This window comes from Paramisgurnus dabryanus, chromosome 18 (genome assembly GCF_030506205.2).
Source record: "Paramisgurnus dabryanus chromosome 18, PD_genome_1.1, whole genome shotgun sequence".
In the NCBI taxonomy this organism is placed as follows: domain Eukaryota; kingdom Metazoa; phylum Chordata; class Actinopteri; order Cypriniformes; family Cobitidae; genus Paramisgurnus; species Paramisgurnus dabryanus.
Genome location: NC_133354.1, coordinates 35,536,114 through 35,563,971, shown reverse-complemented (window position 1 = coordinate 35,563,971; position 27,858 = coordinate 35,536,114). Strand labels below are relative to the sequence as shown.

General features: G+C 43.3%; 1 protein-coding gene, 9 non-coding genes and 10 pseudogenes across 10 annotated transcripts; all 20 read right to left on the bottom strand.

Moving 5' to 3' along the window:
* Window positions 1-10,244: 10,244 nt before the first annotated feature.
* LOC135750955 (uncharacterized) lies at window positions 10,245-11,483 on the bottom strand. Its single transcript, XM_065269946.1, has one exon. It carries the CDS (start codon window positions 11,481-11,483, stop codon window positions 10,245-10,247), a length of 1,239 nt encoding a protein of 412 aa, XP_065126018.1.
* A 5,227-nt stretch (window positions 11,484-16,710) lies between these two features.
* Window positions 16,711-16,829, bottom strand: LOC135750985 (5S ribosomal RNA). The gene has a single exon (XR_010532882.1). It is a non-coding gene; the product is annotated as a 5S ribosomal RNA (ribosomal RNA).
* Window positions 16,830-16,954: 125 nt separating this feature from the next.
* LOC135751215 (5S ribosomal RNA) lies at window positions 16,955-17,073 on the bottom strand (annotated as a pseudogene).
* Window positions 17,074-18,148: 1,075 nt separating this feature from the next.
* On the bottom strand, window positions 18,149-18,267 carry LOC135751188 (5S ribosomal RNA; annotated as a pseudogene).
* Window positions 18,268-18,392: 125 nt separating this feature from the next.
* On the bottom strand, window positions 18,393-18,511 carry LOC135750978 (5S ribosomal RNA). Its single transcript, XR_010532875.1, has one exon. It is a non-coding gene; the product is annotated as a 5S ribosomal RNA (ribosomal RNA).
* A 141-nt stretch (window positions 18,512-18,652) lies between these two features.
* On the bottom strand, window positions 18,653-18,771 carry LOC135751082 (5S ribosomal RNA; annotated as a pseudogene).
* A 125-nt stretch (window positions 18,772-18,896) lies between these two features.
* Window positions 18,897-19,015, bottom strand: LOC135751162 (5S ribosomal RNA; annotated as a pseudogene).
* Window positions 19,016-19,140: 125 nt separating this feature from the next.
* Window positions 19,141-19,259, bottom strand: LOC135751088 (5S ribosomal RNA; annotated as a pseudogene).
* Window positions 19,260-19,373: 114 nt separating this feature from the next.
* Window positions 19,374-19,492, bottom strand: LOC135751175 (5S ribosomal RNA; annotated as a pseudogene).
* A 125-nt stretch (window positions 19,493-19,617) lies between these two features.
* On the bottom strand, window positions 19,618-19,736 carry LOC135751035 (5S ribosomal RNA). The gene has a single exon (XR_010532930.1). It is a non-coding gene; the product is annotated as a 5S ribosomal RNA (ribosomal RNA).
* Window positions 19,737-19,857: 121 nt separating this feature from the next.
* LOC135751138 (5S ribosomal RNA) lies at window positions 19,858-19,976 on the bottom strand. The gene has a single exon (XR_010532949.1). It is a non-coding gene; the product is annotated as a 5S ribosomal RNA (ribosomal RNA).
* A 125-nt stretch (window positions 19,977-20,101) lies between these two features.
* On the bottom strand, window positions 20,102-20,220 carry LOC135751237 (5S ribosomal RNA). The gene has a single exon (XR_010532975.1). It is a non-coding gene; the product is annotated as a 5S ribosomal RNA (ribosomal RNA).
* A 121-nt stretch (window positions 20,221-20,341) lies between these two features.
* Window positions 20,342-20,460, bottom strand: LOC135751170 (5S ribosomal RNA; annotated as a pseudogene).
* Window positions 20,461-20,581: 121 nt separating this feature from the next.
* Window positions 20,582-20,700, bottom strand: LOC135751141 (5S ribosomal RNA; annotated as a pseudogene).
* Window positions 20,701-20,822: 122 nt separating this feature from the next.
* LOC135750966 (5S ribosomal RNA) lies at window positions 20,823-20,941 on the bottom strand. The gene has a single exon (XR_010532863.1). It is a non-coding gene; the product is annotated as a 5S ribosomal RNA (ribosomal RNA).
* A 116-nt stretch (window positions 20,942-21,057) lies between these two features.
* LOC135751156 (5S ribosomal RNA) lies at window positions 21,058-21,176 on the bottom strand (annotated as a pseudogene).
* Window positions 21,177-21,301: 125 nt separating this feature from the next.
* Window positions 21,302-21,420, bottom strand: LOC135750965 (5S ribosomal RNA). Its single transcript, XR_010532862.1, has one exon. It is a non-coding gene; the product is annotated as a 5S ribosomal RNA (ribosomal RNA).
* A 125-nt stretch (window positions 21,421-21,545) lies between these two features.
* LOC135751240 (5S ribosomal RNA) lies at window positions 21,546-21,664 on the bottom strand. Its single transcript, XR_010532978.1, has one exon. It is a non-coding gene; the product is annotated as a 5S ribosomal RNA (ribosomal RNA).
* Window positions 21,665-21,781: 117 nt separating this feature from the next.
* On the bottom strand, window positions 21,782-21,900 carry LOC135751155 (5S ribosomal RNA; annotated as a pseudogene).
* A 125-nt stretch (window positions 21,901-22,025) lies between these two features.
* LOC135751230 (5S ribosomal RNA) lies at window positions 22,026-22,144 on the bottom strand. The gene has a single exon (XR_010532968.1). It is a non-coding gene; the product is annotated as a 5S ribosomal RNA (ribosomal RNA).
* Between the last annotated feature and the right edge of the window lie 5,714 nt (window positions 22,145-27,858).

Genomic DNA, 27,858 nt, shown 5'->3' with positions numbered 1-27,858 from the left:
CACTGCTGTACATCAAAACCTTCCTACCACCTGGCGACTTCTGGTATAACACCCCGTGTGCACTGTTTTGTGTTTCAGATACATCTAAGATGAACGGTTTGGCGTAGTCTGCACAATTCAAATGGGCTGCCTGTGACAGTTGTGCTTTCAATGAAATGAAGGCCAGCTCTGCCTCTGGGGTCCACAGTAACTCTGCTTTCAGGTTTTTCATGCCCTGCTCTCTCACTAACTCCCTTAAAGGTGCAGTAGCTGACACATACGTTGGTATATACTGTCTGCTGAAACCTGTGAGGCCTAGAAATGATAACATATCTTTAACAGTTTCTGGCCTTGGGTGAGAAATGATGCTCTGTCTCTGTTGTGGGGTTAATGTTGAACCCTGCTCTGTTACCATTCTGCCCATAAAGGTTACACATGGTCTGCAAACTTGCAGCTTGTCCCTGCTCACCTTGAAACCCGATATGTATAGCTGTTTCAAAACCAATTTGGTAGCTTCCATGCACGTTTCCATGGACGTGGTTGCCAATAGCAGGTCATCAACATACATAATCAATACACATCCTTCAGGTAGCTCACATTTGGTCAATTCTTGTTGCAACACCTGATTGAAAATGCCTGGTGACAAAATGAACCCCATAGGTAAACGGTTATAGGTGTATTGGCGCCCCCTGTAGGTGAAAGCAAAACATGGTTTACATTCATCAGCAATGGGTATGCAGAAAAAGGCATTAGCCAAGTCAATGCATGTGAACCATTGATGTGCAGGCGACAAATTGGACAGGGCCACATATGGGTTTGGTACATTCAGCGTTCCTGTCTCCACCAAAGTGTTTATAGCTCTGAGATCATGTACTAACCTATATTTGTTTGAGCCGGGTTTTGGTACAGGAAAAATTGGGGTGTTCCATTCAGAATTGGTTGGAGTTAAAACTTGTTTGCTCAATAAACCCTCTACTGTTGGCCTCACTCCCTCCTCTGCGTCTGGTTTATTTCTGTATTGGGGTACCCACACTGGTTCTGTGGTAGACAATTTAAATGAAACTGGAGTGATGTTACAAAAGCCTACATCAGTTGGGCCCTGAGACAATAGGTCACGTGGCATGCTTTTAATCATTTTTTCCGTTCCCTCACCGTCTGTGTTTTCCCTACCATGACTTCTGGCTAGTTGCTCATGTTTTAGGATGGCTACATCCTCAGTCTGTTGTTTGATCCAATACACATCATGACTGTGTGAATGCAACACCCCAGTTATATTTGTATTCTGCCAATCGGTTACAGTGAGTAGTTTTTTAACCATGCTGCCTAACTCTCTAGCTTCATGATTAGGATGTAATGCCAGTTGTTATGAACTTTTAATAAATCCAGGGTTAGCACATAACATTTAGTTTAGATACTGCTGGAATAAGGCATCAGAAAAGACCGGACACAAAGAGAGTTGCAGTTAAATGAGTTTTTCTTTTATTTAAAGCCGAAGCCACTAATCTAGTCAGTCTGTATAGTGTGAGCTATTTACAATGTATGAAAAGTTAGGGAATAAAGAATTAAAGACTATAAACCCCTGGGGGAAAAAGAAACAATGGGTAGCGCCAAATTAAAGAAAATAACAAAACAAAAATTGAATAACTACTTTCCCAAACCCCTCTAAACTTACTACCCAAAGAAAAATGTGAAAAGAAAACCGAAATCTTCGGCACATCCGACGCCTTAACTAGACTCCCTTAATAAAAATACAAACTTACAAAAGAGGCGCTCCCCTCTTACCTAGTGTGTCTAACAGATATAGTTCTCTACGGGTCATATGTACATCGCGCGATCTTCTTACCTGCTCCCTTTTCCCCCAACAGGGTGATAACATGCACTCAAGAACTGTTCGTATAAAGTCTATACATTTATACCAATACAAGTGTGAGTTCACACACTCACACAGAAAAATGAAAGACACACATCAAAGGGCAACTCAAACACAATCACACCCAGAACTGAACTGGCGATCACGCGCACCGGAAAGCCTTTTAACCAACAGGGCGGCACTCGATTGGCTGTCGACACACACACTTGATTGAGATGGACAGCCGCCTCATCCAATCAGCAAACACCTGGTAGAAAGATAGGCCAGAGAGAGAGAGAGAGTGTAGAAAAAAAACAGCATGCAGAATGCAAAAGAACACAAACCGTAACACCCCCGCCCTTAAAAACAAACTATATGAATTTACATATATTTGTTTCAACACTACAGTGCAACACTACTAAGCTCTAGAAAGGGCATCCGCGATCACATTCTCCGCACCTTTCTTGTGTTTGATCACTAGATTGTAACTCTGTACAATCAGAGACCAACGCATTAAGCGTTGATTATGATTATACATACGTGACAGGAATATAAGAGGATTGTGATCGGTAAACACAATAACTGGACAGCTACTCGACCCAACATACACATCAAAATATTGAAGGGCCATCAGCAGCGCTAACGCCTCCTTCTCAATGGTCGAATAGTTGATCTGATGCTTATTAAATTTACACGAAAAGTAGCAGACAGGATGGTCAACTCCGTTCGCATCCTCCTGCAACAGTACGGCCCCAGCACCAACCGCACTGGCATCCACTTCCAATTTAAACTCCAAAGCAAAATTAGGAGCTACGAGAACAGGAGTACTACACAACAGCGTTTTGATTGAAGTAAACGCATGCTGACATTCATCAGACCACCGGAACGGACTAGATGGACTAAGGAGCGAGGTTAAAGGCTGCGCAATGATAGAGAAGTTCCTACAGAAGCTGCGATAATAACCAGCCATGCCTAAAAATCGGCGAAGTTCTCTTCGAGTAGCTGGAGTGGGAAATTCAGCTATTGCGGTTACTTTCGCTTCTAACGGGCGCACTTGGCCTTGGCCAACCTCCTTACCTAGATATGTAATGGTTGCTTGCGCGAATTCGCATTTGGCCAAATTCAAGGTCAGTGAGGCTTTAGCAAGACGCTCAAATACAGTCCGTAACAGTGAAACATGCTCTGCCCAGTCAGTAGAATACACAACCAAATCGTCCAAATAAGCATTACAGTTTGGGACTCCTAAAAGCACGATGTTAATGAGCCACTGAAAAGTAGCGGGCGCGTTACGCATCCCGAAGGCCATTACAGAGTATTGCAGAAAACTATCAGGAGTCACAAAAGCGGAGATGTCAGAAGCACGAGATGTAAGGGGCACCTGCCAATATCCCTTTAACAGATCTAATTTTCTGACATAACGAGCGGAACCGAGGTTGTCAACGCAATCCTCCATACGCGGCAGAGGAAAGCAATCTGGAACAGTAACCGCGTTTACCTTTCGGTAGTCCGTGCAAAATCGAGCAGTGCCATCGCTCTTCGGAACTAATAAGCACGGTGAACTCCAGGGACTACAGCTTAACTTGGCGAGCCCATATTTCAGTAGATAGTCAACTTCCTCGCGCATGAAAGCTCTTTTCATTGCATTCACACGATACGCGTGCTGCTTTATCGGAGTAGCATCACCTACATTGATGTCATGCTGCAAAACTGTAGTGCGAGAAGGAACATCATTAAATAGAGAGGGATAATCATTAATCAGATACGTAATGTCATTTCGTTGTTCCTTAGATAAATGATGCAAATGAAATGGTAAGTCATTCAAAATCTCAGAATTTTTAAGTCAAGCACACTGCTGATGTGCGTGACGAAACACAATTCCATCCTCTTCAATATCAGCATCACTTACGGGCACACCACTACAGGCTGTGGCTACAGGAGCTGGAATAAGAGCCGCAGCTGGAGGTTCCGTACAAGGAGTTTCTCTATTGTGATATGCCTTTAGCATATTTACATGGCACACGCGAGATTCTCTCTTTCTGTCGGGAGTACCAACCACATAATCGGTGTCACTCAACTTCCTCAATACCTTGTAGGGACCTGAAAACGTGCCGACAAAGAAGAACCAACAATAGGTAGCAACACCAACACCTGATCTCCCGCTTCAAAACAGCACTGAACAGACTTACGATCGAACCGGCATTTCATATTTTCCTGAGCGTTAGCTAAGGAATCTCTTGCCGTAGAGCAAGCGTGATGTAACCGCTCACGAAACTTACTGACATAATCCAAGACATTCATTTTAGGGCTGGAATCAAAGGACATAATCTTTTCCTTAAAAAGTTTCAAAGGGCCTCTGACAGTATGACCGAACACAAGTTCGGCAGGACTAAATCCAAGACTTTCCTGCACAGCCTCCCTAGCCGCAAACAAAACCAGCGGTACCACCTCATCCCAATCTTTACCCGTATCCATACAGTACTTCCTAAGCATCGCCTTTAACGTTTGATGAAAACGTTCGAGAGCACCTTGGCTCTCTGGATGATATACGCTCGCAACCCGGTGAGAAATATTCAGAGTGGTCAGAACTTGTGAAAAAAGTTTAGAAAGAAAATTAGTGCCTTGATCGCTTTGCACGACTTTTGGTAAACCAAACATGGAAAAAAACTTCACAAGTGCTTTAATAACCACAGGTGCTGTGATTTTTCTCAACGGAATCGCCCCAGGGAAACGCGTAGCATTGCACATGATCGTTAATAAAAACTGGTTACCATTTTTAGTTCGAGGCAGAGGTCCGACGCAATCAACGATAACATGCTCGAATGGTTCACCTACCGCTGGGATGGGAACAAGCGGCGCGGGGGGAATCACCTGATTCGGTTTTCCAGTGATCTGGCAAGTGCGGCAAAAATGAGCAACGTCTGTTTTTAGACGGGGCCAAAAAAAATGCCTCAAAATCCGATTGTAAGTTTTCTTAATTCCTAAATGTCCGGACAGGTCATGATCATGCGCCAAAGACAAAACCTGCTGACGGTAACACGAAGGAATGACAACTTGATACACTACACTCCATTCAGAATTATCCGTAACATCTGAACACCACTTGCGCATCAATAAGCCATCTTCAACGAAATACGCAGAATTTTTCTTCTGTGCTTCTTCAATGGAAACAGCCGCAAGAAAACATTTTTGCAACGTCAAATCTGCCGTTTGTGCAGAAACTACTTTCTCACGCGTCACAGGTAACTTCAAGCAATGTGAATTGACAGGAGAGGATTTTTCATCAGCCTTACCTTCAACCGACGGCAAAGCGTCATTGGTAAATACAGGTGCAATAAAAGAGGTCGATAAATCAACGACATCTTTCTGACGAGCTTGAGCTCGGGTAACAGCGCAAACCGGAAAAATTTCAGGAAACATCTCAGATAACTCATCGGCCTGATCTAACACAGGGTTATCAAAAACCTCCAAAACAGGAAAATCCTTCCCACCAGCCAAATCATTGCCGAGAATAAAATCTACCCCGCTCACGGGTAAACATTCACGAACACCTACTTTTACAAATCCTGTGCATAACTCGGATTGCAAATGTACCTGATGTAACGGAACTTTAACAAGACCCATCTCGATGCCCTGTACCAACACATTACTGCCACAAGAAGTCTGCTCATTAAATGACAGTACACCTGCAAGCACAAAGGATTGAGTAGTGCCGGTGTCACGGAGTATTTTAATTCTCACCTGATCTGTAGACTCACCCGAAATAGAAATGAACCCTTCCGTAAGAAACGGTTCGTAACTTGAATCCAACCTGCCATTACGCTCACCACAGTTAACATCAACAGCATTCACAAACCCAACGCTCTTGGTTGCAGCGCTTTGTTGCTTTCTTTTCAATGTATTGCATTCGGCAATTAAATGGCCAGGCTTACGACAATAGAAACATTCCCGATCTTCTTTTGGCTTTGGAACAAAACTTTTTGGTCGTGACTGGTTAATCAGAGGAACAGACGCGGTTTTATCAGAACGGACTGCGGTAAATACATTCTTATGTGTCAGCGCAAATTCGTCTGCACAAACAGAAGCCTGAGACAAAGAGGTTACCTTTTGTTCATTTAAATAAACAACAACACGTTCGGGGACACAATTTTTAAATTCCTCCAAAAGAATAAGTTCTCGTAATGTCTTGAAGTCTGTTACTTTGCTCGACACGCACCACTTGTCAAACAAAACACATTTCTCTCTGGCAAATTCAACAAATGATTGATTGGAGTTCTTTTTGTGACCCCTAAACCGCTGCCTGTATGCTTCTGGAACTAACTCATACGCGTGCAGGATTGCAGCCTTCATCATATCATAATTTAAACTATCCTCTAAGGATAGAGTTGCGCACACCTCCTGGGCTTTACCAGTTAATTTACACTGCAAAAGTAAAGGCCACACTTCTCTAGCCCAATTTAGTGCGGACGCGATACGCTCAAACACACCAAAATACGAGTCGACTTCTGCTTCACGAAATTGCGGTACGAGAGAGATATGTTTACTTACATCGAAAGTAGTTACCGCCGACTCAGCCCCCAATGGAGCGCTACCAATCGGCACCGGTGGAACAACTGGGACAGGTACATTTTTAGCTGCATTCAGCTCAAGTTCACGCAGTTTAATCTGCGTCTCCGCCTCAATTTCCAACCTGCGCATTTCAAGGCGTAAATTCATCTCAGCCCGACGACTCTCTGCCCGTTCGTGCGCTTCTATTTGAACACGCGCCAAGCGAACCTTCAGCTGGGCATTACCTCCAGACCCAACAGAGGTCGGAGTAAAAGGTTCAAAGGGCGGCAAAACAGCTTTGGTTTCAGACCCCTCCACCTCAGCCGTTTCACCCTGCTCCTCATCGCCAGACACACATGAGTGAACGTCGGTACCAAGTGAAGCTCCATCTTCTCCAGGTAACACCAAAACACCCAGTTCCACCAGCTCCTGTATAACTGTTCTCTTAATATCTCTCTTAAGCTGATTTTTCGTAACCGCAATTTTATAATGAGCAGCAATAAGCAGCCAATCATCCTTCCTGCATTTTTTTAGTCGATCAATAGCCGGTGCGTTAACGAAGCTCTCCAAATCAAAATCAGCCATTATTACGTTCCGTTAACCAGTCACGCCCCACTACAAACGAATTACATAAGTCACAGTCATTCTACTTCCCAATCCAGCAGTATGTAATAAATCACGGGAAATATTACAGATCCTGGACGAGCCCCCATTAAATGTTATGAACTTTTAATAAATCCAGGGTTAGCACATAACATTTAGTTTAGATACTGCTGGAATAAGGCATCAGAAAAGACCGGACACAAAGAGAGTTGCAGTTAAATGAGTTTTTCTTTTATTTAAAGCCGAAGCCACTAATCTAGTCAGTCTGTATAGTGTGAGCTATTTACAATGTATGAAAAGTTAGGGAATAAAGAATTAAAGACTATAAACCCCTGGGGGAAAAAGAAACAATGGGTAGCGCCAAATTAAAGAAAATAACAAAACAAAAATTGAATAACTACTTTCCCAAACCCCTCTAAACTTACTACCCAAAGAAAAATGTGAAAAGAAAACCGAAATCTTCGGCGCATCCGACGCCTTAACTAGACTCCCTTAATAAAAATACAAACTTACAAAAGAGGCGCTCCCCTCTTACCTAGTGTGTCTAACAGATATAGTTCTCTACGGGTCATATGTACATCGCGCGATCTTCTTACCTGCTCCCTTTTCCCCCAACAGGGTGATAACATGCACTCAAGAACTGTTCGTATAAAGTCTATACATTTATACCAATACAAGTGTGAGTTCACACACTCACACAGAAAAATGAAAGACACACATCAAAGGGCAACTCAAACACAATCACACCCAGAACTGAACTGGCGATCACGCGCACCGGAAAGCCTTTTAACCAGCAGGGCGGCACTCGATTGGCTGTCGACACACACACTTGATTGAGATGGACAGCCGCCTCATCCAATCAGCAAACACCTGGTAGAAAGATAGGCCAGAGAGAGAGAGAGAGAGCGTAGAAAAAAAACAGCATGCAGAATGCAAAAGAACACAAACCGTAACACCAGTGAAATGTGAGGTGCAGCTGTGTCAGACATTCTGTACCATTCTTTTTGTTCTTCTGATAAGACAATTGGGGCTGCCACACCCTGTTGGCCCACAAATATGCCATCACCCACCAACCTCCACTTGGTTCCCTCAATGGTCTGAAAAAGTTCCTCATAGGTTGTGTTATCAAATCTATCATAAAACATAGTACAATGCAATGGATCTATAGGTGGTAGAAATAAAGCTATGTCGTTTATCCATGGCTTATATGTGTTGTAAAGGGTCACTACACTGCTACTGGACATCTCATCTTCCCAATCTGTCTCCAGTTCTGCCCAATAAATGTCAACTAACTCTTTATACTTTCCCCCCACCAACATCCATTGATTTCCTGTCTCTGTTGACCCCAACAAACAATTTATAGTATTTCCATCTGGAAATCCAACTATGACACCATCAGGTGAACACAGTATACTGGCCCCTAATTTAATTAGCAAGTCTCTGCCCAGTAAAGGAATGGGTGCATTGGAGGAGTACAGAAATGAATGCGTGACAGATTGATTAGCAATTGTTGTTGGTAAATGTTTAGTTAATGGCCACTTTTCAATTTCACCAGAGAAACCCATCACACTCACTGTTTTATTACTCAGATCTTTTGACTGTATGGTGCCTCTTATTACAGTGGAGTATGTAGCTCCAGTATCCACTAGAGCGGAGTGGTGTATCGTTTACCACTATGTCCATGAGGGGCTCAGCCATTCCCCTCATGGTGGTTCTCTGTGTGCCCCGTCATTCCTCTGCACCATCACCATGACCCCATGATGGGTGCACAGGCGCCATTAAATCAGGTGATGATGAGTTGTGTGGCGCTGGTGGTCCCCTGGCAAAACCACCATTTCCACGCCCGCCACCTCCTCTATTGGGACCCCATCCCCTTGCATTTGGTGCGTTAAGTGGATACCTTACACCGGAATATTGGGGCTGTGGCCCAACTTGAGGGCATCTACGGGCCCAATGACCTTCCTGTCCGCTAGTGATGGTCAACCCGGATCTTTTTAAGGATTCGGGTTATTCTGAGTCACTCACTAATATGATCCGGGTTGTGCGAGTCACTCGAGTCACTTGAGTCACTTGGTCAAAATCTCCCAATTCCAATCGCTAAGTCATACTAATGCCAACCAAGCAACTCGGATCACGCGTGCAGCTACGAGTTTATGACTCCTCTGCTCACAAAAAAGGGCTTATGTGACCTGAGGAACTCGTAAAAAACATGCATGCCCGTGGTAACATTATCAATAACATAATTGTAAAAGTTTGGTGTGTTTAGTTTCATTTCATAACGACAAATATATCAACACCACATTTAGAAGATGTCAGGCTTGGTTGACTTGGACGTGAGAGGAACGTGTCCTGTTTCAGATTGACTTAAAAGATCCACGATAGGCTTCGGTTAATCTTGTGAGTGAGTCCCAGACAGAGCCGCTCGCCCGCTCCTGCACGGGTCCTGTGAGTGAACCACTCACGTCACTCTGAGTGACTCAGTCAACAAGAGGAGCCGTGTACGTCCGTCGGTGGCGGATCTTTCCAGCAGCACTGCTGCAGCAGTCCTCGTATTTAAAAATGTTAAACATTTGCAGCTTCTACCCAAAACATTGTGCCAGTCAAATATTTCAACAGATTAGTCAGTGGGTTAACAACACGAGCAAGGCTTGTTTCTCCTAGCCCAGGATTCAAGCTCCATGAGTTGAGTGAATCCCCGAGCCGCAGACCAACTCATTGTCGCACGCACGCATCCCTTTGTACTCGGACTCGGAGCTGCAAGAAATAATGATCCGGAATAGCAGCTTTTGGCTCACTCGGTACCCCCAGTCGACATTTGGTGATGTAAATTAACTTGTTGTTGCAAGTTATAGATCCTATAGCTTATGTAGAGTTATTTGTTGTAATTCTGTTGTAAACATTTGAAGAGCTTTGTGTTTGATACAATTTCTCATTTTTAATGCAAAATCTGAGAGGACTCAACTGACTCGGGTTAATGGTCACTAAGGACTCATTTAAGGGATCGGGTTAAATGATCCGAGTTTCGAGTGACTCGCTCATCACTACTGTCCGCACACATAACATATACTAGCTCCAGAGCCGCCGTATCCTCCCCTGTTTACGCTACCCCTACCTCTGGGAGCCCCTCTATACTGTTGATACCCTTCCCAGGGATTCCCTGAATATGGTGGGCCTATATATGGATCTGGTGGGGCATACTGGTTTGGATACTGGTTGGGTCTTTGCCCATTCGGGGGACCTGAAGTGGTGGGTGGTTGGGCTTGTTGTGTCATCTGTTTCTTTTTGTTAGTGGCCTGTTTTGCTTGCTCCATTGTAATTTAAGTAGGTCATTTTTCAATCTATCAACCTCAGCCAACTCTTTATTAGATTTATCTAAGGCCTTTTCTATGTAAAATATCAAATGTCTCTCCCATAGTTCATTAGAAGCTGACGGGATGTCTGGACTATTTTCCATGGTTTGTTTGACTCCAGCTGGTGCACCTGCCATTACAGCTGACCTGAATATGTCCCTGGTGACTGGGTTATTTAACCCATTTTCTTCTGTTAATTGTTCCCATTCAGCATTGCATCTGAAATAATAAGCCGCTCCTGTCTCATCTGGTTTAATTTTAAATTTAATGTTTTGGTACACTGTTGGTGGAGTGGGAAACTGGGCCCTAAGCGCCATACCGATGTCTGTACTCACCGTACTATACAATGCTTCGTTATCTGTCAATGTCAAATTGGCATTTTCTTCAAAATCCTGTACTTGAGCTTTACTTAAAATTTGCCCTAACAGACATCTGATATCACCCACGGCCAGAACTACACCATGACTCAATGTAATCAATTTATTTAACCATCTCCCTCCACCACTAGTGATCGGTGGGAGTTTACTCATTATAGCAGTGAGATCACTATGTGTCCATGGTTGATATTTTTTAGTTCCTTTGTGCACCACTATGGGAAACTGTGTACCATCTACCTTATCTTGGTCTGGTTCTCCGAAAAGTTGTGAGGTGGCCGTTGGAAGTGGTGCTGGCTCTGTGTTTAATAACTTGCTCTTCAGTGATTGAGATGCTACCCACTGATAAACTTGATGCTTCCGCTCGCTTCCTGTGTCTGGTCTCTCTGCATTTAGTTGGCCCTGTGACTCGTGATCAGAAAGTGGGTGGTAGTTCATGCCTGATCTGGTGCCTGACCTCTCAAGGTACATTTCACCTTGCATTGAGACTATCAGAGGTTCTTTTGAATGTATTAGGCTGTGCTTATTACGGTCATGCTCTAACACTATTTTCTTTAGTTGTTTAACTTCTCTTTTCATCCCTTCCATCCTTTTATGTTCTTTGCTATGTCTTAATTCTGTTGATGTTTCTGAAGCGTGACTACAAACACTCGCTGCTTTAGAATGTGTGCCGTGTTCAATCTGTTCACTGGCTTCAGAGCGGTTATCTAACTCTTCCTCATTCTCTTGGCTGAGACTAACAAGTGTGTCACCCTCAGGCCTCAGGGCCCCCACATGCTCCATGCATAACATTTACATCACCCCCACTGGGCGGGTGTATCACTGGTGTCTTTGGTGAATATGGTTGCAGTAAATCAATAGGTTTTTCAACAACCATAGACTTTCTGGGAGAAGACATAAACTCTCCCTGTTTCATAACAGTTTGTCTTAGTTTGTACAATTCATGTTTTATTTCATTTAGTTCTTCACTATCCTCTACATCTAAATGACCGCTATTGATTTCAAAAACAGGCTGTTGCATTGGGGCTTTGGCTTTCATAGTCTGATTCTTGATGTTTGTACGTCCCAATTAAATAGCGGATATTTTTGTCCAAAGTTTCTAAAACTCTTTAATGACCAACTGCTGGGAAAGTGCTGGCTCTCATTTACATTATTGACAGAAAATAAACTTTTGATTAGTAAATTAATTAGGAATGATTTTTTACCATTATGTACCAACCACCACACCACAGAATTACACTACTAACTTAACATGTTCATAACAAATGTGGTGTATTAACAAAAAGTTAACACAACCAGGGAAAAAACTAGCAAGCAAAAGACAAGGTCAGTGGTCAGTGGTCAGGCGTTAGCCTGGTTTAGATCGTATCTAACCAATCGATATCACTTTGTTTATGTAAATGAGGAAGAGTCACATCACTCCCCCGTTAAATACGGCGTACCTCAGGGATCAGTTCTAGGCCCTATCCTATTCTCGTTATATATGTTACCTCTAGGAGACATTATCAGGAAACATAACATAAGTTTTCACTGCTATGCGGATGATACCCAGCTTTACATCTCGTCACATCCTAGCGAAACCCACCAGTTTGCTAAGCTAAAAGACTGCATTAGTGATATTAGGGACTGGATGGCACATAACTTTCTTATGCTAAACTCCAATAAGACAGAGATACTTATTATTGAACCAAATCGCTCCAAACATAATATGTCAGATTACAAGTTGCCCATAGATGGCTGCACGGTGGTGCCATCTTCCACGGTTAAGAATTTAGGCGTAATGTTTGACAGCAATCTATCTTTCGATAGTCATATCTCCAACGTCTGCCGCACAGCATTTTTCCATCTTAGAAATATCTCAAAAATACGCCATATGCTGTCTGCATCAGATGCAGAAAAGCTTATCCATGCTTTTATGACCTCTAGATTAGACTATTGTAACTCGTTACTCGGGGGATGCCATGCAAATCAGGTAAACAAGCTACAGCTGGTTCAAAACGCCGCCGCAAGAGTGCTTACTCGATCTAAAAAGTATGACCACATTAGTCCAATTCTGGCATCTTTACACTGGCTACCAGTTAAATATCGCATACAATTTAAAATATTACTAATCACCTACAAAGCCTTAAATGGCCTAGCGCCCTCGTATATAAAAGAACTACTATCAGAATACAATCCACCACGTAAACTGCGATCACAAAATTCGGGTTACTTAATTATCCCTAGAATATCAAAAGTGTCTAAAGGTGGTAGATCCTTTTCCTATTTAGCCCCTAAGCTCTGGAATGATTTACCAAATAATGTTCGAGTATCAGACACAGTCGATCAATTTAAATCTAAACTTAAGACATTCTTCTTTAACAAAGCATTCACATAGAATGTCCAGTAAATGTACTTTTCCCGCAGTAGTTATTTTGTCTAGAACAAAGCACTCACATACCTCATACGGGTAATTTACTCTTGCCGCAATAGTTAGCCTGTCTGGAACCGAGCTGAATTAAACCACTATAATGTATGACACTTGCATTACATGCGAACGGCCCCTACGCTAATAGAATTCTGTTTTTGTCTCCCTGTCTCGTCCTCGACTCTGAGGACAATGAGACAAACAGACCCAGTTCCTGTTGCTGTGAAGGTCATCGCACCACTAATCAACTGGCTGTCCTTCAACGTGACGCCCAACCGATGCGCGACCAACGGCCACCGGCTGAACCAGTTTAATCCGCTTACACGCTTCCTATCCCTACCGTGTCTATATATTATAAATATAAATACTAATCTCTCCCTAGGGTTTTTTGTCCTTCTAGGATTTTTTCCCATTGGGTTTTCTCCTAGGGGGTTTTTTAGTCCCAGGGAGAGTCAGCCAACTTTGGCTTAACTTAGCACTTTACTGTATACGTTACATTATTAATATGCTCGCTTACACGGTTTTTTATCCTTAGCCGCTATATTCTACTTCTTATACTATGTATTGATTTTCAATGTTCTCCTCTACATCTACTCATGTAAAGCTGCTTTGCAACAATTAACAATTGTGAAAAGCGCTATATAAATAAAATTGAATTGAATTGAATTGAAAACAAGGCTCAAGAGCCCAACTAAAACGAACACTAATCACAATAATGGTGACTTAAAATGAAACAAAACATCAACATCTAAACTTACATATAATAGATAAATAATATATAATAAATATAATAAAATAATATAAATATAAAAAATAAATATAATAAAATGCAATGTTTCTCTATCATTTACATAACAATCAAAGAAGTCAATATAATAAACAGTTGTTGTTTTAAACATTGTGTGACTGTGAACATTAAAACATGACATTGTCATAACGTTTAAAAATGGTAAAATGTAACATTCCTCTAACGTTGAGACAACACAAAAACGTTCTTAGAACGTCAAGAAAACTGGACACTTTTAACGTTGGCAGAACGTTTTTGGGAACGTTAAAAACTTTCAGGGAACGTTCTTAGAACTTTTTTCTGTTAGCTGGGTTAGTACAAATGTTTTCACCGAACTGGAAATATGCGGACTGAATGAGAACAATTTCGTGGAGCTCCCTCAAGTGTTCTCACAAAAGGAGATTCCAGTTAAAAAGGAAAACATTCCCAAACAGAAGGATGTTAAGAAATGGAAATAACTTGAGGAGGTGTGTCTTCCTCAGATTGATGCAGGTATTGGCTTACTAATAGGAACGAATGTACCCAAGGTTCTTGAGCCATGGAAAGTCATCAACAGCAGAGGAGATGGGCCTTATGCTGTTAAGACCATCCTGGGCTGGATTGTGAATGGACCGTTGGATAGAGAGAACATCCAAACTAACAGCGACACAGGATGGCCACATGTAATGGCAAACAGGATTTCCGTGGTAAGCCTGGAGAACTTAATTCAACAGCAAATGAGTTATGATTTTCCAGAGTGTAAGCAAGCTGAAAATTTGGAAATGTCAATAGAGGATAGGCAGTTTATGGAGTCTGTATCACAGTCCATAGAACTTGTTGATGGACATTACTGCATTGACCTTCCATTAAGGAAAAAGGATGTAGCATTTCCTAACAACTATGCTGTTGCTTCTCTCCGTGCTCAATGTCTGAAAAGAAAATTTCAAAGAAGTTCAACTTTTCACAAGGATTACTGTAGTTTCATGGATGACATGCTACTTAAAGGTCATGCAGAAAAAATCCCTGCAAGTGATATTAAAGGAAACCTTGGCAGAGTCTGGTACATCCCACACCATGGTGTGTATCACCCACAAAAACACAAACTTCGAGTGGTGTTTGACTGCGCACCTACCAAGGAAAATCGCTCAACACTCAACTGTTACAAGGACCCAACTTGAATAATTCTCTCATTGGTGTGCTGACGAGATTCAGACATAAGCCAATAGCCCTTGCAGCAGATGTGGAGGGGATGTTTCACCAGGTAAGAGTTCCTGCTAAAGACAAAGACCTGTTGAGATTTCTTTGGTGGCATAAAGGAGACACTGCTCAGGAATTAGAGGAATACCGAATGACTGTTCACTTATTTGGTGCCACATCCTCCCCAAGTTGTGCAATCTACGCTCTGCAAAGCTGTGCAAAAGACAACAGTGCACATCACAGATCAGAGGTAATTCAGACAGTTCTTAGGAATTTTTACGTGGACGACTGTTTGACATCTGTGGCTACTGAACAGCAGGGTATTGCTCTTGTGCATGAATTACAGGAGTTATGTGCATCAGGAGGATTTAACCTGACCAAATGGATGTCCAACAGTCGCAATGTGCTTGCATCCATAAGTGAGGAGAGCAAAGCAAAAACAGTGAAGGACTTGGACCTGGAGAAGGACACATTACCATTGGAAAGAGCCCTAGGGGTTCAGTGGTGTGTAGAGACAGATACTTTGCAGTTCAAAGTAACCTTACAGGAAAAGCCTCTCACAAGGAGAGGTATCTTGTCCATGGTTAGCTCTATTTATGACCCCCTTGGAATACTTTCTCCAATCATTCTTCCTGCAAAACAAATACTGCAAGAGCTTTGTAGAACAAAACATGAATGGGATGATAGTATACCAGAAACTCTCAAACATCAGTGGGACCTGTGGTTGGCTAGTCTTCAGAACTTAAATGACTTTCAGGTCAAAAGATGCATGAAGCCACCCAACTTTGGTGAAGTCACTTCAGCACAGCTGCATCATTTCGCAGATGCTAGTGAGGTGGGTTATGGCACTGTGTCATACTTGCTCATGAAGAATCACAGAAGTGAACAACATTGTGCCTTTGTTATAGGTAAAGCAAGGGTTGCTCCAGTAAAATCAGTTACTGTGCCACGTCTTGAGCTCACTGCAGCTACAATGGCTGCTAGAATGGATAGTATGCTGAAATCTGAACTGGACTTGACTCTTCACGAGTCTGTATTTTGGACAGACAGTACCTCAGTCCTGAAGTATCTCAATAATGAAAGCACACGGTTCCGTACATTTGTGGCCAACAGGGTAACTGCAATCCGAGAGCTCTCAAATGTGTCACAATGGAGGTATGTGAGTTCTTCTTCCAACCCAGCTGACATTGCCTCAAGAGGACTTAATGTACCACTTAATGTATGTAGGTGCTTTCCTCAAATCAAATGCATGGCTTACGGGTCCATCCTTTCTGACACAGCCAGAATCAGAATGGCCAAAAATGCCAAGTAACACTCTTAAGATATCTGGCAATGACCTAGAAGTTAAGGATGTCTCAGTCAATGTAGTGTGTGCAGATACTTATGACTTTTCTTCACAGTTCATTTCACACTACTCAGATTGGTACCGTTTGAGACGTGCCATTGCCTGGTTCCTCAAATTTAAAGGCATTCTGAAGGCACTGACAGAAAAAAGGAAAGAGCTGTGCCACACATTAAGACACAATGTAACCACAAGACAGACACTTCAAAACTAATGTGGCAACGCCATACCATGGGAGAACGCTTACAGAAAGGACGCATTCATGGGAAAAAATGACATAAATAATTAATTATTTAAACGCTTACAGCACCTGGTATTCCCAGGCGGTCTCCCATCCAAGTACTAACCAGGCCCGACCCTGCTTGGCTTCCGAGATCAGATGAGAGCAGGCGTGCTCAGGGTGGTGTGGCCATAAGCGAGTGCTGACTTGATTCGAGAGACACTTCAAAACTAATGTGGCAATGCCATGCCATGGGAGAACGCTTACAGAAAGGACGCATTCATGGGAAAAAATGACATAAATAAATAATTAATTATTTAAACGCTTACAGCACCTGGTATTCCCAGGCGGTCTCCCATCCAAGTACTAACCAGGCCCAACCATGCTTGGCTTCCGAGATCAGACGAGAGCGGGCGTGCTCAGGGTGGTGTGGCCTAGGGATGTTCACATTGACCGTTTAACCGTTAACCGAAGGTAAGAAATTATGACCGATTAACATTATCAGTTAAAATAAAAAATATTTGTTAATACATGGTGTGTGTCGCCATGAGGCGACAGACATTTCGCCACTTTTCTATCTTTAATTTGTGAATGTCCTGTAAATGACACAAATGATTGCTGCCCTGACGGTCTGATAAAGTAATCATTTGTATGAGAAATCATTTGTATGCGTGTTTGGAAGCTGAACGGAGACGCGCGCGTGTCCGCGCAAGATGACGCGGTCCGTCTGCGCACATCCGGACAGACGTTCGCTGATGGCCTCTGACCCTAACCATAAACATCTAGCTCTTTTTGGACAAACGGAGAAAGACGACGCAAAACCAAAACTTTCTGAAAAGCGTCCTGCTTTAGAAATGACCACTGTGGTAGATGAAACGGAGACAATCTGCCATTTGGATATTAATCCACTGGACCGATCGCGTGCTTTTTAACAAGGTATGTTGCGTGAATATCTGATAATGTATGAATCCTGGTTCTGTTTTTGATCTGTGGCTGCTGTTTGCACAACGTAAAACCAAAGACGACGCAAAACCAAAACTTTCTGAAAAGGGTCCTGCTTTAGAAATGACCACTGTGGTAGATGAAACGGAGACAATCTGTCCTTTGGATATAAATCTACTGGACCGATCGCGTGCTTTTTAATAAGGTAATGTTGCGTGAATATCTAATAATGTATGAATCCTGGTTGTGTTGTTGATCTGTGGCTGCTGTTTGCACGTTCAAATTAAATGTTTTGTTTTTACTAGTTCACAGACAACCGTCAACTGTATTTTTACTCAATGACAATTTCATATTAAAATCTTATCAGTTAACGGTTAATGTTCGGTTTAGAAGCTACGGTTGTCGGTCGGGAAAATTAACTGATATGGCATCCCTAGTGTGGCCGTAAGCGAGTGCTGACTCGATTCGAGAGACACTTCAAGACTAATGTGGCAACGCAATGACATCGGTAAATGCTTACAAAAAGGACGTAATTATGGGAAAAAATGACATAAATAAATAAATTTTTAATAAATGCTTACAGCACCTGGTATTCCCAGGCGGTCTCCCATCCAAGTAATAATCAGTCCCGACCCTGCTTGGCTTCCGAGATCAGACGAGAGCAGGCGTGCTCAGGGTGGTGTGGCCGTAAGCGAGTGCTGACTCGATTCGAGAGACACTTCAAGACTAATGTGGCAACGCAATGACATCGGTAAATGCTTACAAAAAGGACGTAATTATGGGAAAAAATGACATAAATAAATAATTAATTAATTAAATGCTTACAGCACCTGGAATTCCCAGGCGGTCTCCCATCCAAGTACTAACCAGGCCCAACCATGCTTGGCTTCCGAGATCAGACGAGAGCGGGCGTGCTCAGGGTGGTGTGGCCGTAAGCGAGTGCTGACTCGATTCGAGAGACACTTCAAAACTAATGTGGCAACGCCATGCCATGGGAGAACGCTTACAGAAAGGACGCATTCATGGGAAAAAATGACATAAATAAATATTTAATTAAATAAATATTTCATTAATTAAATGCTTACAGAACCTGGTATTCCCAGGTGATCTCCCATCCAAGTACTAACCAGGCCCGACCCTGCTTGGCTTCCGAGATCAGACGAGAGCGGGCGTGCTCAGGGTGGTGTGGCCGTAAGCGAGTGCTGACTCGATTCGAGAGACACTTCAAGACTAATGTGGCAACGCAATGACATCGGTAAATGCTTACAAAAAGGACGTAATTATGGGAAAAAATGACATAAATAAATAAATTATTAATTAAATGCTTACAGCACCTGGTATTCCCAGGCGGTCTCCCATCCAAGTACTAACCAGGCCGGACCCTGCTTGGCTTCCGAGATCAGACGAGAGCGGGCGTGCTCAGGGTGGTGTGGCCTTAAGCGAGTGCTGACTCGATTCGAGAGACACTTCAAGACTAATGTGGCAACGCAATGACATCGGTAAATGCTTACAAAAAGGACGTAATTATGGGAAAAAATGACATAAATAAATATTTAATTAATTAAATGCTTACAGCACCTGGTATTCCTAGGAGGTCTCCCATCCAAGTACGAACCAGGCCCAACCCTGCTTGGCTTCCGAGATCAGACGAGAGCGGGCGTGCTTAGGGTGGTGTGGCCGTAAGCAAATGCTGACTCGATTCGAGAGACACTTCAAGACTAATGTGGCAACGCCATGCCATCAGCCTATGCTTACAGAAAGGATGCATTTACAAAAAATTACATAAATAAATAATTAATAGCTTACAGCACCTGATATTCCCAGGCGGTCTCCCATCCAAGAACTAACCAGGCCCGACCCTGCTTGGCTTCCGAGATCAGACGAGAGCGGGCGTGCTCAGGTTGGTGTGGCCGTAATCGAGTGCTGACTTGATTCTAGAGACACTTCAAGACTAATGTGGCAACGCAATGACATCGGTAAATGTTTATAAAAATGACGCATTCATGGGAAAAAATGACATAAATAAATAATTAATTAATTAAATGCTTACAGCACCTGGTATTCCCAGGCGGTCTCCCATCCAAGTACTAACCAGGCCCGACCCTGCTTGGCTTCCGAGATCAGACGAGAGCGGGCGTGCTCAGGGTGGTGTGGCCGTAAGCGAGTGCTGACTCGATACGATAGACACTTCAAGACTTATGTGGCAATGCCATGACATCAGTGAACGCTTACAGAAAGAACGCATTCATGGGAAAAAATGACATAAATAAATAATTAATTAAATGCTTACAGCACCTGGTATTCCCAGGCGGTCTCCCATCCAAGTACTAACCAGGCCCGACCCTGCTTGGCTTCCGAGATCAGACGAGAGCGGGCGTGCTCAGGGTGGTTTGGCCGTAAGCGAGTGCTGACTCGATTCGAGAGACACTTCAAGACTAATGTGGCAACGCAATGACATCGGTAAATGCTTACAAAAAGGACGTAATTATGGGAAAAAATGACATAAATAAATAAATTATTAATTAAATGCTTACAGCACCTGGTATTCCCAGGCGGTCTCCCATCCAAGTACTAACCAGGCCCGACCCTGCTTGGCTTCCGAGATCAGACGAGAGCGGGCATGCTCAGGGTGGTTTGGCCGTAAGCGAGTGCTGACTCGATTTGATAGACACTTCAAGACTTATGTGGCAACGCCATGACATCAGTGAACGCTTACAGAAAGAACACATTCATGGGAAAAAATGACATAAATAATTATTTAATTAAATGCTTACAACACCTGGTATTCCCAGGCGGTCTCCCATCCAAGTACTAACCATGCCCGACCCTGCTTGGCTTCCGAGATCAGACGAGAGCGGGCGTGCTCAGGGTGGTGTGGCCTTAAGCGAGTGCTCACTCGATTCGAGAGACACTTCAAGACTAATGTGGCAACGCAATGACATTGGTAAATGCTTACAAAAAGGACGTAATTATGGGAAAAAATGACATAAATAAATAATTCATTAAATGCTCACAGCATCTGGTATTCCCAGGAGGTCTCCCATCCAAGTACGAACCAGTCCCGACCCTGCTTGGCTTCCGAGATCAGACGAGAGCGGGCGTGCTCAGGGTGGTGTGGCCGTAAGCAAATGCTGACTCGATTCGAGAGACACTTCAAGACTAATGTGGCAACGCCATGCCACCAGCCTATGCTTATAGAAAGGATGCATTTACAAAAAATTACATAAATAAATAATTAATTAATTAAAAGCTTACAGCACCTGGTATTCCCAGGCGGTCTCCCATCCAAGTACTAACCAGGCCCGACCCTGCTTGGCTTCCGAGATCAGACGAGAGCGGGCGTGCTCAGGGTGGTGTGGCCGTAAGCGAGTGCTAACTCGATTCGATAGACACTTCAAGACTTATGTGGCAATGCCATGACATCAGTGAACGCTTACAGAAAGAACGCATTCATGGGAAAAATGACATAAATAAATAATTAAATGCTTACAGAACCTGGTATTCCCAGGCGGTCTCCCATCCAAGTACTAACCAGGCCCGAACCTGCTTGGCTTCCGAGATCAGACGAGAGCGGGCATGCTCAGGGTGGTGTGGCCGTAAGCGAGTGCTGACTCGATTCGAGAGACACTTCAAGACTAATGTGGCAACGCAATGACATCGGTAATTGCTTACAAAAAGGACGTAATTATGGGAAAAAATGACATAAATAAATAATTAATTAATTAAATGCTTACAGCACCTGGTATTCCCAGGAGGTCTCCCATCCAAGTACGAACCAGGCCCGACCCTGCTTGGCTTCCGAGATCAGACGAGAGCGGGCGTGCTCAGGGTGGTGTGGCCGTAAGCAAATGCTGACTCGTTCGAGAGACACTTCAAGACTAATGTGGCAACGCCATGCCATCAGCCTATGCTTACAGAAAGGATGCATTTACAAAAAATTACATAAATAAATAATTAATTAATTAATTAAAAGCTTACAGCACCTGGTATTCCCAGGCGGTCTCCCATCCAAGTACTAACCAGGCCCGACCCTGCTTGGCTTCCGAGATCAGACGAGAGCGGGCGTGCTCAGGGTGGTGTGGCCGTAAGCGAGTGCTGACTCGATTCGATAGACACTTCAAGACTTATGTGGCAATGCCATGACATCAGTGAACGCTTACAGAAAGAACGCATTCATGGGAAAAAATGACATAAATAAATAATTAAATGCTTACAGAACCTGGTATTCCCAGGCGGTCTCCCATCCAAGTACTAACCAGGCCCGAACCTGCTTGGCTTCCGAGATCAGACGAGAGCGGGCATGCTCAGGGTGGTGTGGCCGTAAGCGAGTGCTGACTCGATTCGAGAGACACTTCAAGACTAATGTGGCAACGCAATGACATCGGTAATTGCTTACAAAAAGGACGTAATTATGGGAAAAAATGACATAAATAAATAATTAATTAATTAAATGCTTACAGCACCTGGTATTCCCAGGAGGTCTCCCATCCAAGTACGAACCAGGCCCAACCCTGCTTGGCTTCCGAGATCAGACGAGAGCGGGCGTGCTCAGGGTGGTGTGGCCGTAAGCAAATGCTGACTCGTTCGAGAGACACTTCAAGACTAATGTGGCAACGCCATGCCATCAGCCTATGCTTACAGAAAGGATGCATTTACAAAAAATTACATAAATAAATAATTAATTAATTAAAAGCTTACAGCACCTGATATTCCCAGGCGGTCTCCCATCCAAGAACTAACCAGGCCCGACCCTGCTTGGCTTCCGAGATCAGACGAGAGCGGGCGTGCTTTTTTTTTTTTTTTTTTTTTTAATTAATTAAATGCTTACAGCACCAGGTATTCCCAGGCGGTCTCCCATCCAAGTACTAACCAGGCCCGACCCTGCTTGGCTTCCGAGATCTGACGAGAGCGGGCGTGCTTTTTTTTTTTTTTTTTTTTATTAAAGTTTCTATTTAATTTACAACACATTATACAAAAAACATATTAAAACATTTACCCACAAAACATTATAAATAAATAATTACATGTCAAAAGCTTCATTGCCATTCGGCAACGTCCAGTGAAAATCTTCAAACACTTCACACACATCATGGTTAAAAACATCATAATATTCAATCAGTTTGTTTTGATTCTTAAAATAAAAAAACAGGCATTTCAGATAGTTTTCCACTTTCATTTTAAAGATCATATCTACATCTATGACTCTCTTCTCTCTTTTGGCTACCGCTCTTCTTTCCCATATTGCTCTTGTAGCACGCCCGCCTTCCAGCTGGCAGTACTGCAGTAAATTCTGTTTAATAAAACAATGAGAGAGACAAAGTTGTGCTGTTGTAACTCACGAGTCGCTCATGTAATGTTTATTACAATAATTCAAAGATTATTTATATCTTTTTTTCTCTCCTTTTAGACTTAAATCACAATCTCTTGTGTCACCTTACATGTGACTCACTCAAATAAAACATCAATAAACATGTTGCATTACTCTTGTAAATCTTCACTCTTATACTCAAGTACAAATAGTATTTTTCTTAAATAACTCAATACTTTTCCCGTAAACATACATAACAATGTATTACAGTTTCTGTTGTCTGTGCAAAAGTGTCCTCCTAAATAACTGACTAGTTGAGCGAACCATAGATTACAGAATATAACCATTTAAACGAAATTACTATCAACAGTAATCACAGGATCATTAAAACATATGATAAAACTTAAATATCAACAGTATTCAATATAGTGTGCAGAGATCAAGATATTATATCTATGAATAAATTTAGCAACTATATATACATATTTATATATATATACTTCAACCTTGAAACACAGAGTGATTACTTAAAACATCACTCTTTAAACTATTAACACAATTATAAAGCAAAGCATCACATTAGTTTGGGTATTCAGTGTGCTGGAGCCTCTAATCATTCAGATTTTATTATATGTATATCAGATCTAACGCCGCACGTGGCAAATGAAACGTCATTTTCATATACACAACATCATCTCTATTAAAACATCTTAAATATACTCTGAAAATGTATATTATCCTCCTACAACAGTATACACATGCCATCAACATATTGTTTCATGTTTCATGTCCATAGTGATTGATTTCACCCACCTGTTTAATAAAACAATGAGAGAGACAAAGTTGTGCTGTTGTAACTCACGAGTCGCTCATGTAATGGCGTCTTCTTCTCCGCGACTCAAAGTTACCCACACAGACTCTATTCAGCACATAGTCTCCCCCTATTGTCCACTGAGGGTATTACGCATCACAAGTCCAGCATAATAACAGCAATTGAAACGATATCATCAATACAATAGAATAAATCAAATACATAAAGAGGAAAAAAATATAATTATTCAAAAATATAATTATTCCTGTGACTATACATACAGGGTGTCACACTCTCCCTGACAAAAGAAATGGCTCCAAACAACACTGACCCTTTAACCCTTGTAAACAGTTTACTCAAGAACACAAACATTCCTCTCACATTGTAACCAATTACAAGATTTCTGTGTCAGAGTGTATTATATCAGGGTGTTTCTTGTTCACATGTGCGTGTGTGTGTTTCCTTGTAACTTCTAATTCTCTAGTATACACTAAATGCATAAGGTGGTAAGGTAGGATAAGACCCTATCTGATAAGGAAATGTAGTTGGGACGTGAGCACAAGTCACATATACAGGCCCCTGTACCCCATTAGAGTAATATGGTAACTGTTGTGTCTGCATCAATTGAGCAGCTCCTATCTCAGTAGGCAGTTCATAATTGGGCTGACCCAAGGAGGGGTAAGTGAAGACTCGTGTGGGTTTCCTTTCTCTGTTAGATCTCCTCACATATCCATCTCCTGAATCATTTCTCACTGGGATAATCATTTGATTTCCTTCCTCCACAGGTACCATGTCTCCAAGCTCATCATCCATCCTCTCAGATCCTGATGCAGCTGGTAAGTCAGTCAATGAGTGGTTTGCCACTGGTTCAGGTAAGTATCCTTCCTCTACTTCTAGCATAATCTCTTCCTGTCTTACAGGCCTATCCTCACTATCTCTTCGTCTCCAATCTCCTCTTTGGTAAGTGTCAGGTTTAGCTTTCTGCTTAGATCTCTGCTGTTCCGAGGAGCGCAACCAGTAGTAAGCTCTCGGAGCATCACTGTCATCTGAGAATGTATCACTTGAATTTGCTTCTTCAGGTTCTCTTGCTGGTTTTAGCAATCTTTGTCTCCTTCCCTTAGGTCTACATGACTCATCAGCTTCCAAGGATGACGGTTCTACAGGTAGGTCATTAACCAAGTGAAGCAGGTTCCGGTGCAAGGTGCGTATCATTCCTGGATCTTGGCCTCCACTGGACTCAGGGTACACTTGATAGACTGGTCCATCTCCTATCCTTTCTTTGACCACGTGCACAGTTTTCTCCCAGTATGATCTCAGCTTTCCAGGTCCCCCCCGCTCGCTCAAGTTCCGAACCAGAACTCTATCGCCGGGTTGCAACACAACGCCTCGAAGATGCTGGTCATAGTATCTCTTGTTCCGTGCGCTAGCTTGCTTACTGTTGTCTGAGGCTAGTCTCGAGGTGAGTATTGGTCCTCTCTTGATCTTAGACCAAATACTAAGTCTACAGGCAAGCGAGGATGACGTCCATACAAGAGGAAGAATGGAGAAAACCCCGTCGCCTCATGTTTTGTGCAGTTGTAAGCGTGCACTACCTTTGGAAGGTGATCTTTCCATCTTTCCTTTTCCTTCTCCTCCAGGGTCCTCAACATTTGCAAAAGAGTCCGATTAAAACGTTCTGCTGGGTTTGCTTGGGGGTGATAAGGTGTTGTCCTGGAGTTACTGACACCTGTCATCCGTTGCAAAGTCGCGAAGAGATTGTTCTCGAATTCACGGCCTTGGTCATGATGGAGTCGACACGGATAGCCAAACCGTGGGATATAATCGTTAAATATCCTCTCTGCTGCTGTCCTTCCAGACTTGTCTTTCGTCGGGTATGCTTGTGCAAATCTCGTAAAATGGTCCACCAGCACCAGGATATATTCATATCCGCCTCTGCTCCGCTCCAGATGCAGATAATCAATGGTCACAAGGTCAAGTGGACAACATGAGGTAAGACTCCCCATCGGAGCTCTGATCTTCACAACGGGTTTCTTCTGCTTCACGCATTGGCACTGCTGGGTGACATAGTGCTCGATCTCCTTTTTCATAAAAGGCCAGTAGAATCTGTTCCTTGCTAAGTCCAGAACTCGTTCCGTCCCCACATGACCCATGTCGTTGTGTAGCTGTTTAAGGACCGACTGCTTAAATTTATCGGGGAGAACAAGTTGAGATCTATGATTGGTCTTACGATAGAGTAGTCCCTCTTCAAGATCCAGTTTTCTCCACTCATACAACAGTCTCTTGAGGCCTCCTTTAGCAGTTTTTGTCATTTCTGGAGTCAATTCTCCACCACTCTCCTTTAATTCTATCACCTTACTGACCACAGGATCTTCCCTCTGTGCAGCTCTCAACTCAGAGCGGTCAAGTGTCATGAAATTGTTTTCAAACTGACACTCTGTATTCTCTTCACGTGCGTTAAGGGCCGCAACCCAGGCAACATCATTCTCTTGGTCTGCCTGACTTCCTTCCCAGGTAGCCCGGACCACCTCCTCAGTCAGCACTTCTGTACATGTGGTCATCAACTTAGTGATATCGAGGGGACAGCGAGAGAGCATGTCAGCGTCTGCGTTCACTTTGCCTGGTCTGTAGCGAATGTCGAATCTGAAGTCTGCCAATTCTCCCACCCACCTATGTCCAACAGCATTGAGTTTGGCTGTCCTGAGGACATACGTCAAAGGGTTGTTGTCGGTGTAAATGGTAAAGTGTGGCGCATAAAACAGGTAATCGCGGAACTTCTCGCAGACTGCCCATTTAAGCGCAAGGAACTCCAGCTTTCCGGAGTGGAGTCTATACCCTTTCTCGGCAGGAGTCAACGTTCTGGAGCCATAGCCAATGACCCTGAGTTTGCCCTCTTGATGTTGGTACAGCACAGCCCCGAGCCCCTGTTCGGACGCGTCTGTATGGAGCACAAACGGAAGTTCAAAGTTCGGGTAAGCAAGTACTGGGGGGTTTGTTAAAGCTCCAATGAGTTTCTCCAACACACCTTGGTGCACACTTGTCCACTCTACTTTTGCACGGGATGATAACTGGTTCTTTCTTTTCTCAATTTTGTCCGACTTATTCTGCTCCCCAGAAGCTACTGAGCTCGGAGACTGGAGGAGTTCGTATAGTGGCTTAGCAATCCGTGAAAAATCCTGGACGAAGGTGCGATAGTAACTGAGGAACCCCAACAATCGCCGCAGCTCGCCAACAGTAGTGGGCTTTTGTTCTTTCAGGGAGAGGACTGCTTCTAGGTCTTTTGGGTCGATGCGGACACCATCCTCCGAAACTAGTCTCCCCACATACCTTACCTCTCTCTTGAAGAGTTCGCATTTTTCAGGCCTCAACTTCACTCCGTGATGGCGCAGTACTCTGAGGACTCTCTTTAACCCCTGAACATGGTCACTGAATGTTTTACCAAAGCAGAGTATGTCGTCAAGATACGGGATACATAATTCATCCCTCAGTGAGTCCAGCATCCCCTCCATACTCCTCTGGAATGCTGCTGGTGCATTAGCTAATCCGAAGGGTATGCGGACCCACTCATATAGTCCCCAGGGGGTTGTAAAAGCCGTAAGGTGCCGAGATCCCTCCGCCATAAACCCCTGGTGGTAGGCCTTTCCCTGATCCAGGATTGAGAACCAACGGTAGCCTCCCAAGGTGTCAATGAGGTCCTGGATCCGGGGGAGTGGATGTCGGTCTGGGACTGTCTTCTGGTTTAACAGCCGGTAATCTATACACAGTCTCAGTGTGCCATCCTTCTTCCGCACGCACACCACTGGGGCTGCGTATGGAGACTTCGACTTGACCACCCAACCTCGAGCAAGTAAGTCCTGAACGTATTCCTTCACCTCCTTATATAGGGGTTTGGGGATGGAGGCATAAGCTCGCTGAACAGGAATGTCATCCTTCAGGTTAATCGTCATTTGTAAACTCGGGATACACCCAATATCGTCATCTCCATGAACAAACACATTGGATTCTTCATAGAGCATGTCTTTGACTAATTTCTGCTGTTCTTCTTCCAGATGGCTTACATCAACAGGCGGATGCCACAAGCTGTCTACCCTGCGGACGTCCTCTTGACCTTGGAAACCTGGTTCTTCTCCACGGCTCACTGGTAAGTCAACTCTGTCTACAAAGCCTT

Coding starts and splice junctions, on each gene's coding strand:
- LOC135750955 (XM_065269946.1), bottom strand. CDS start 11,483: ATGGAGCATGTGGGGGCCCTGAGGCCTGAGGGTGACACACTTGTTAGT.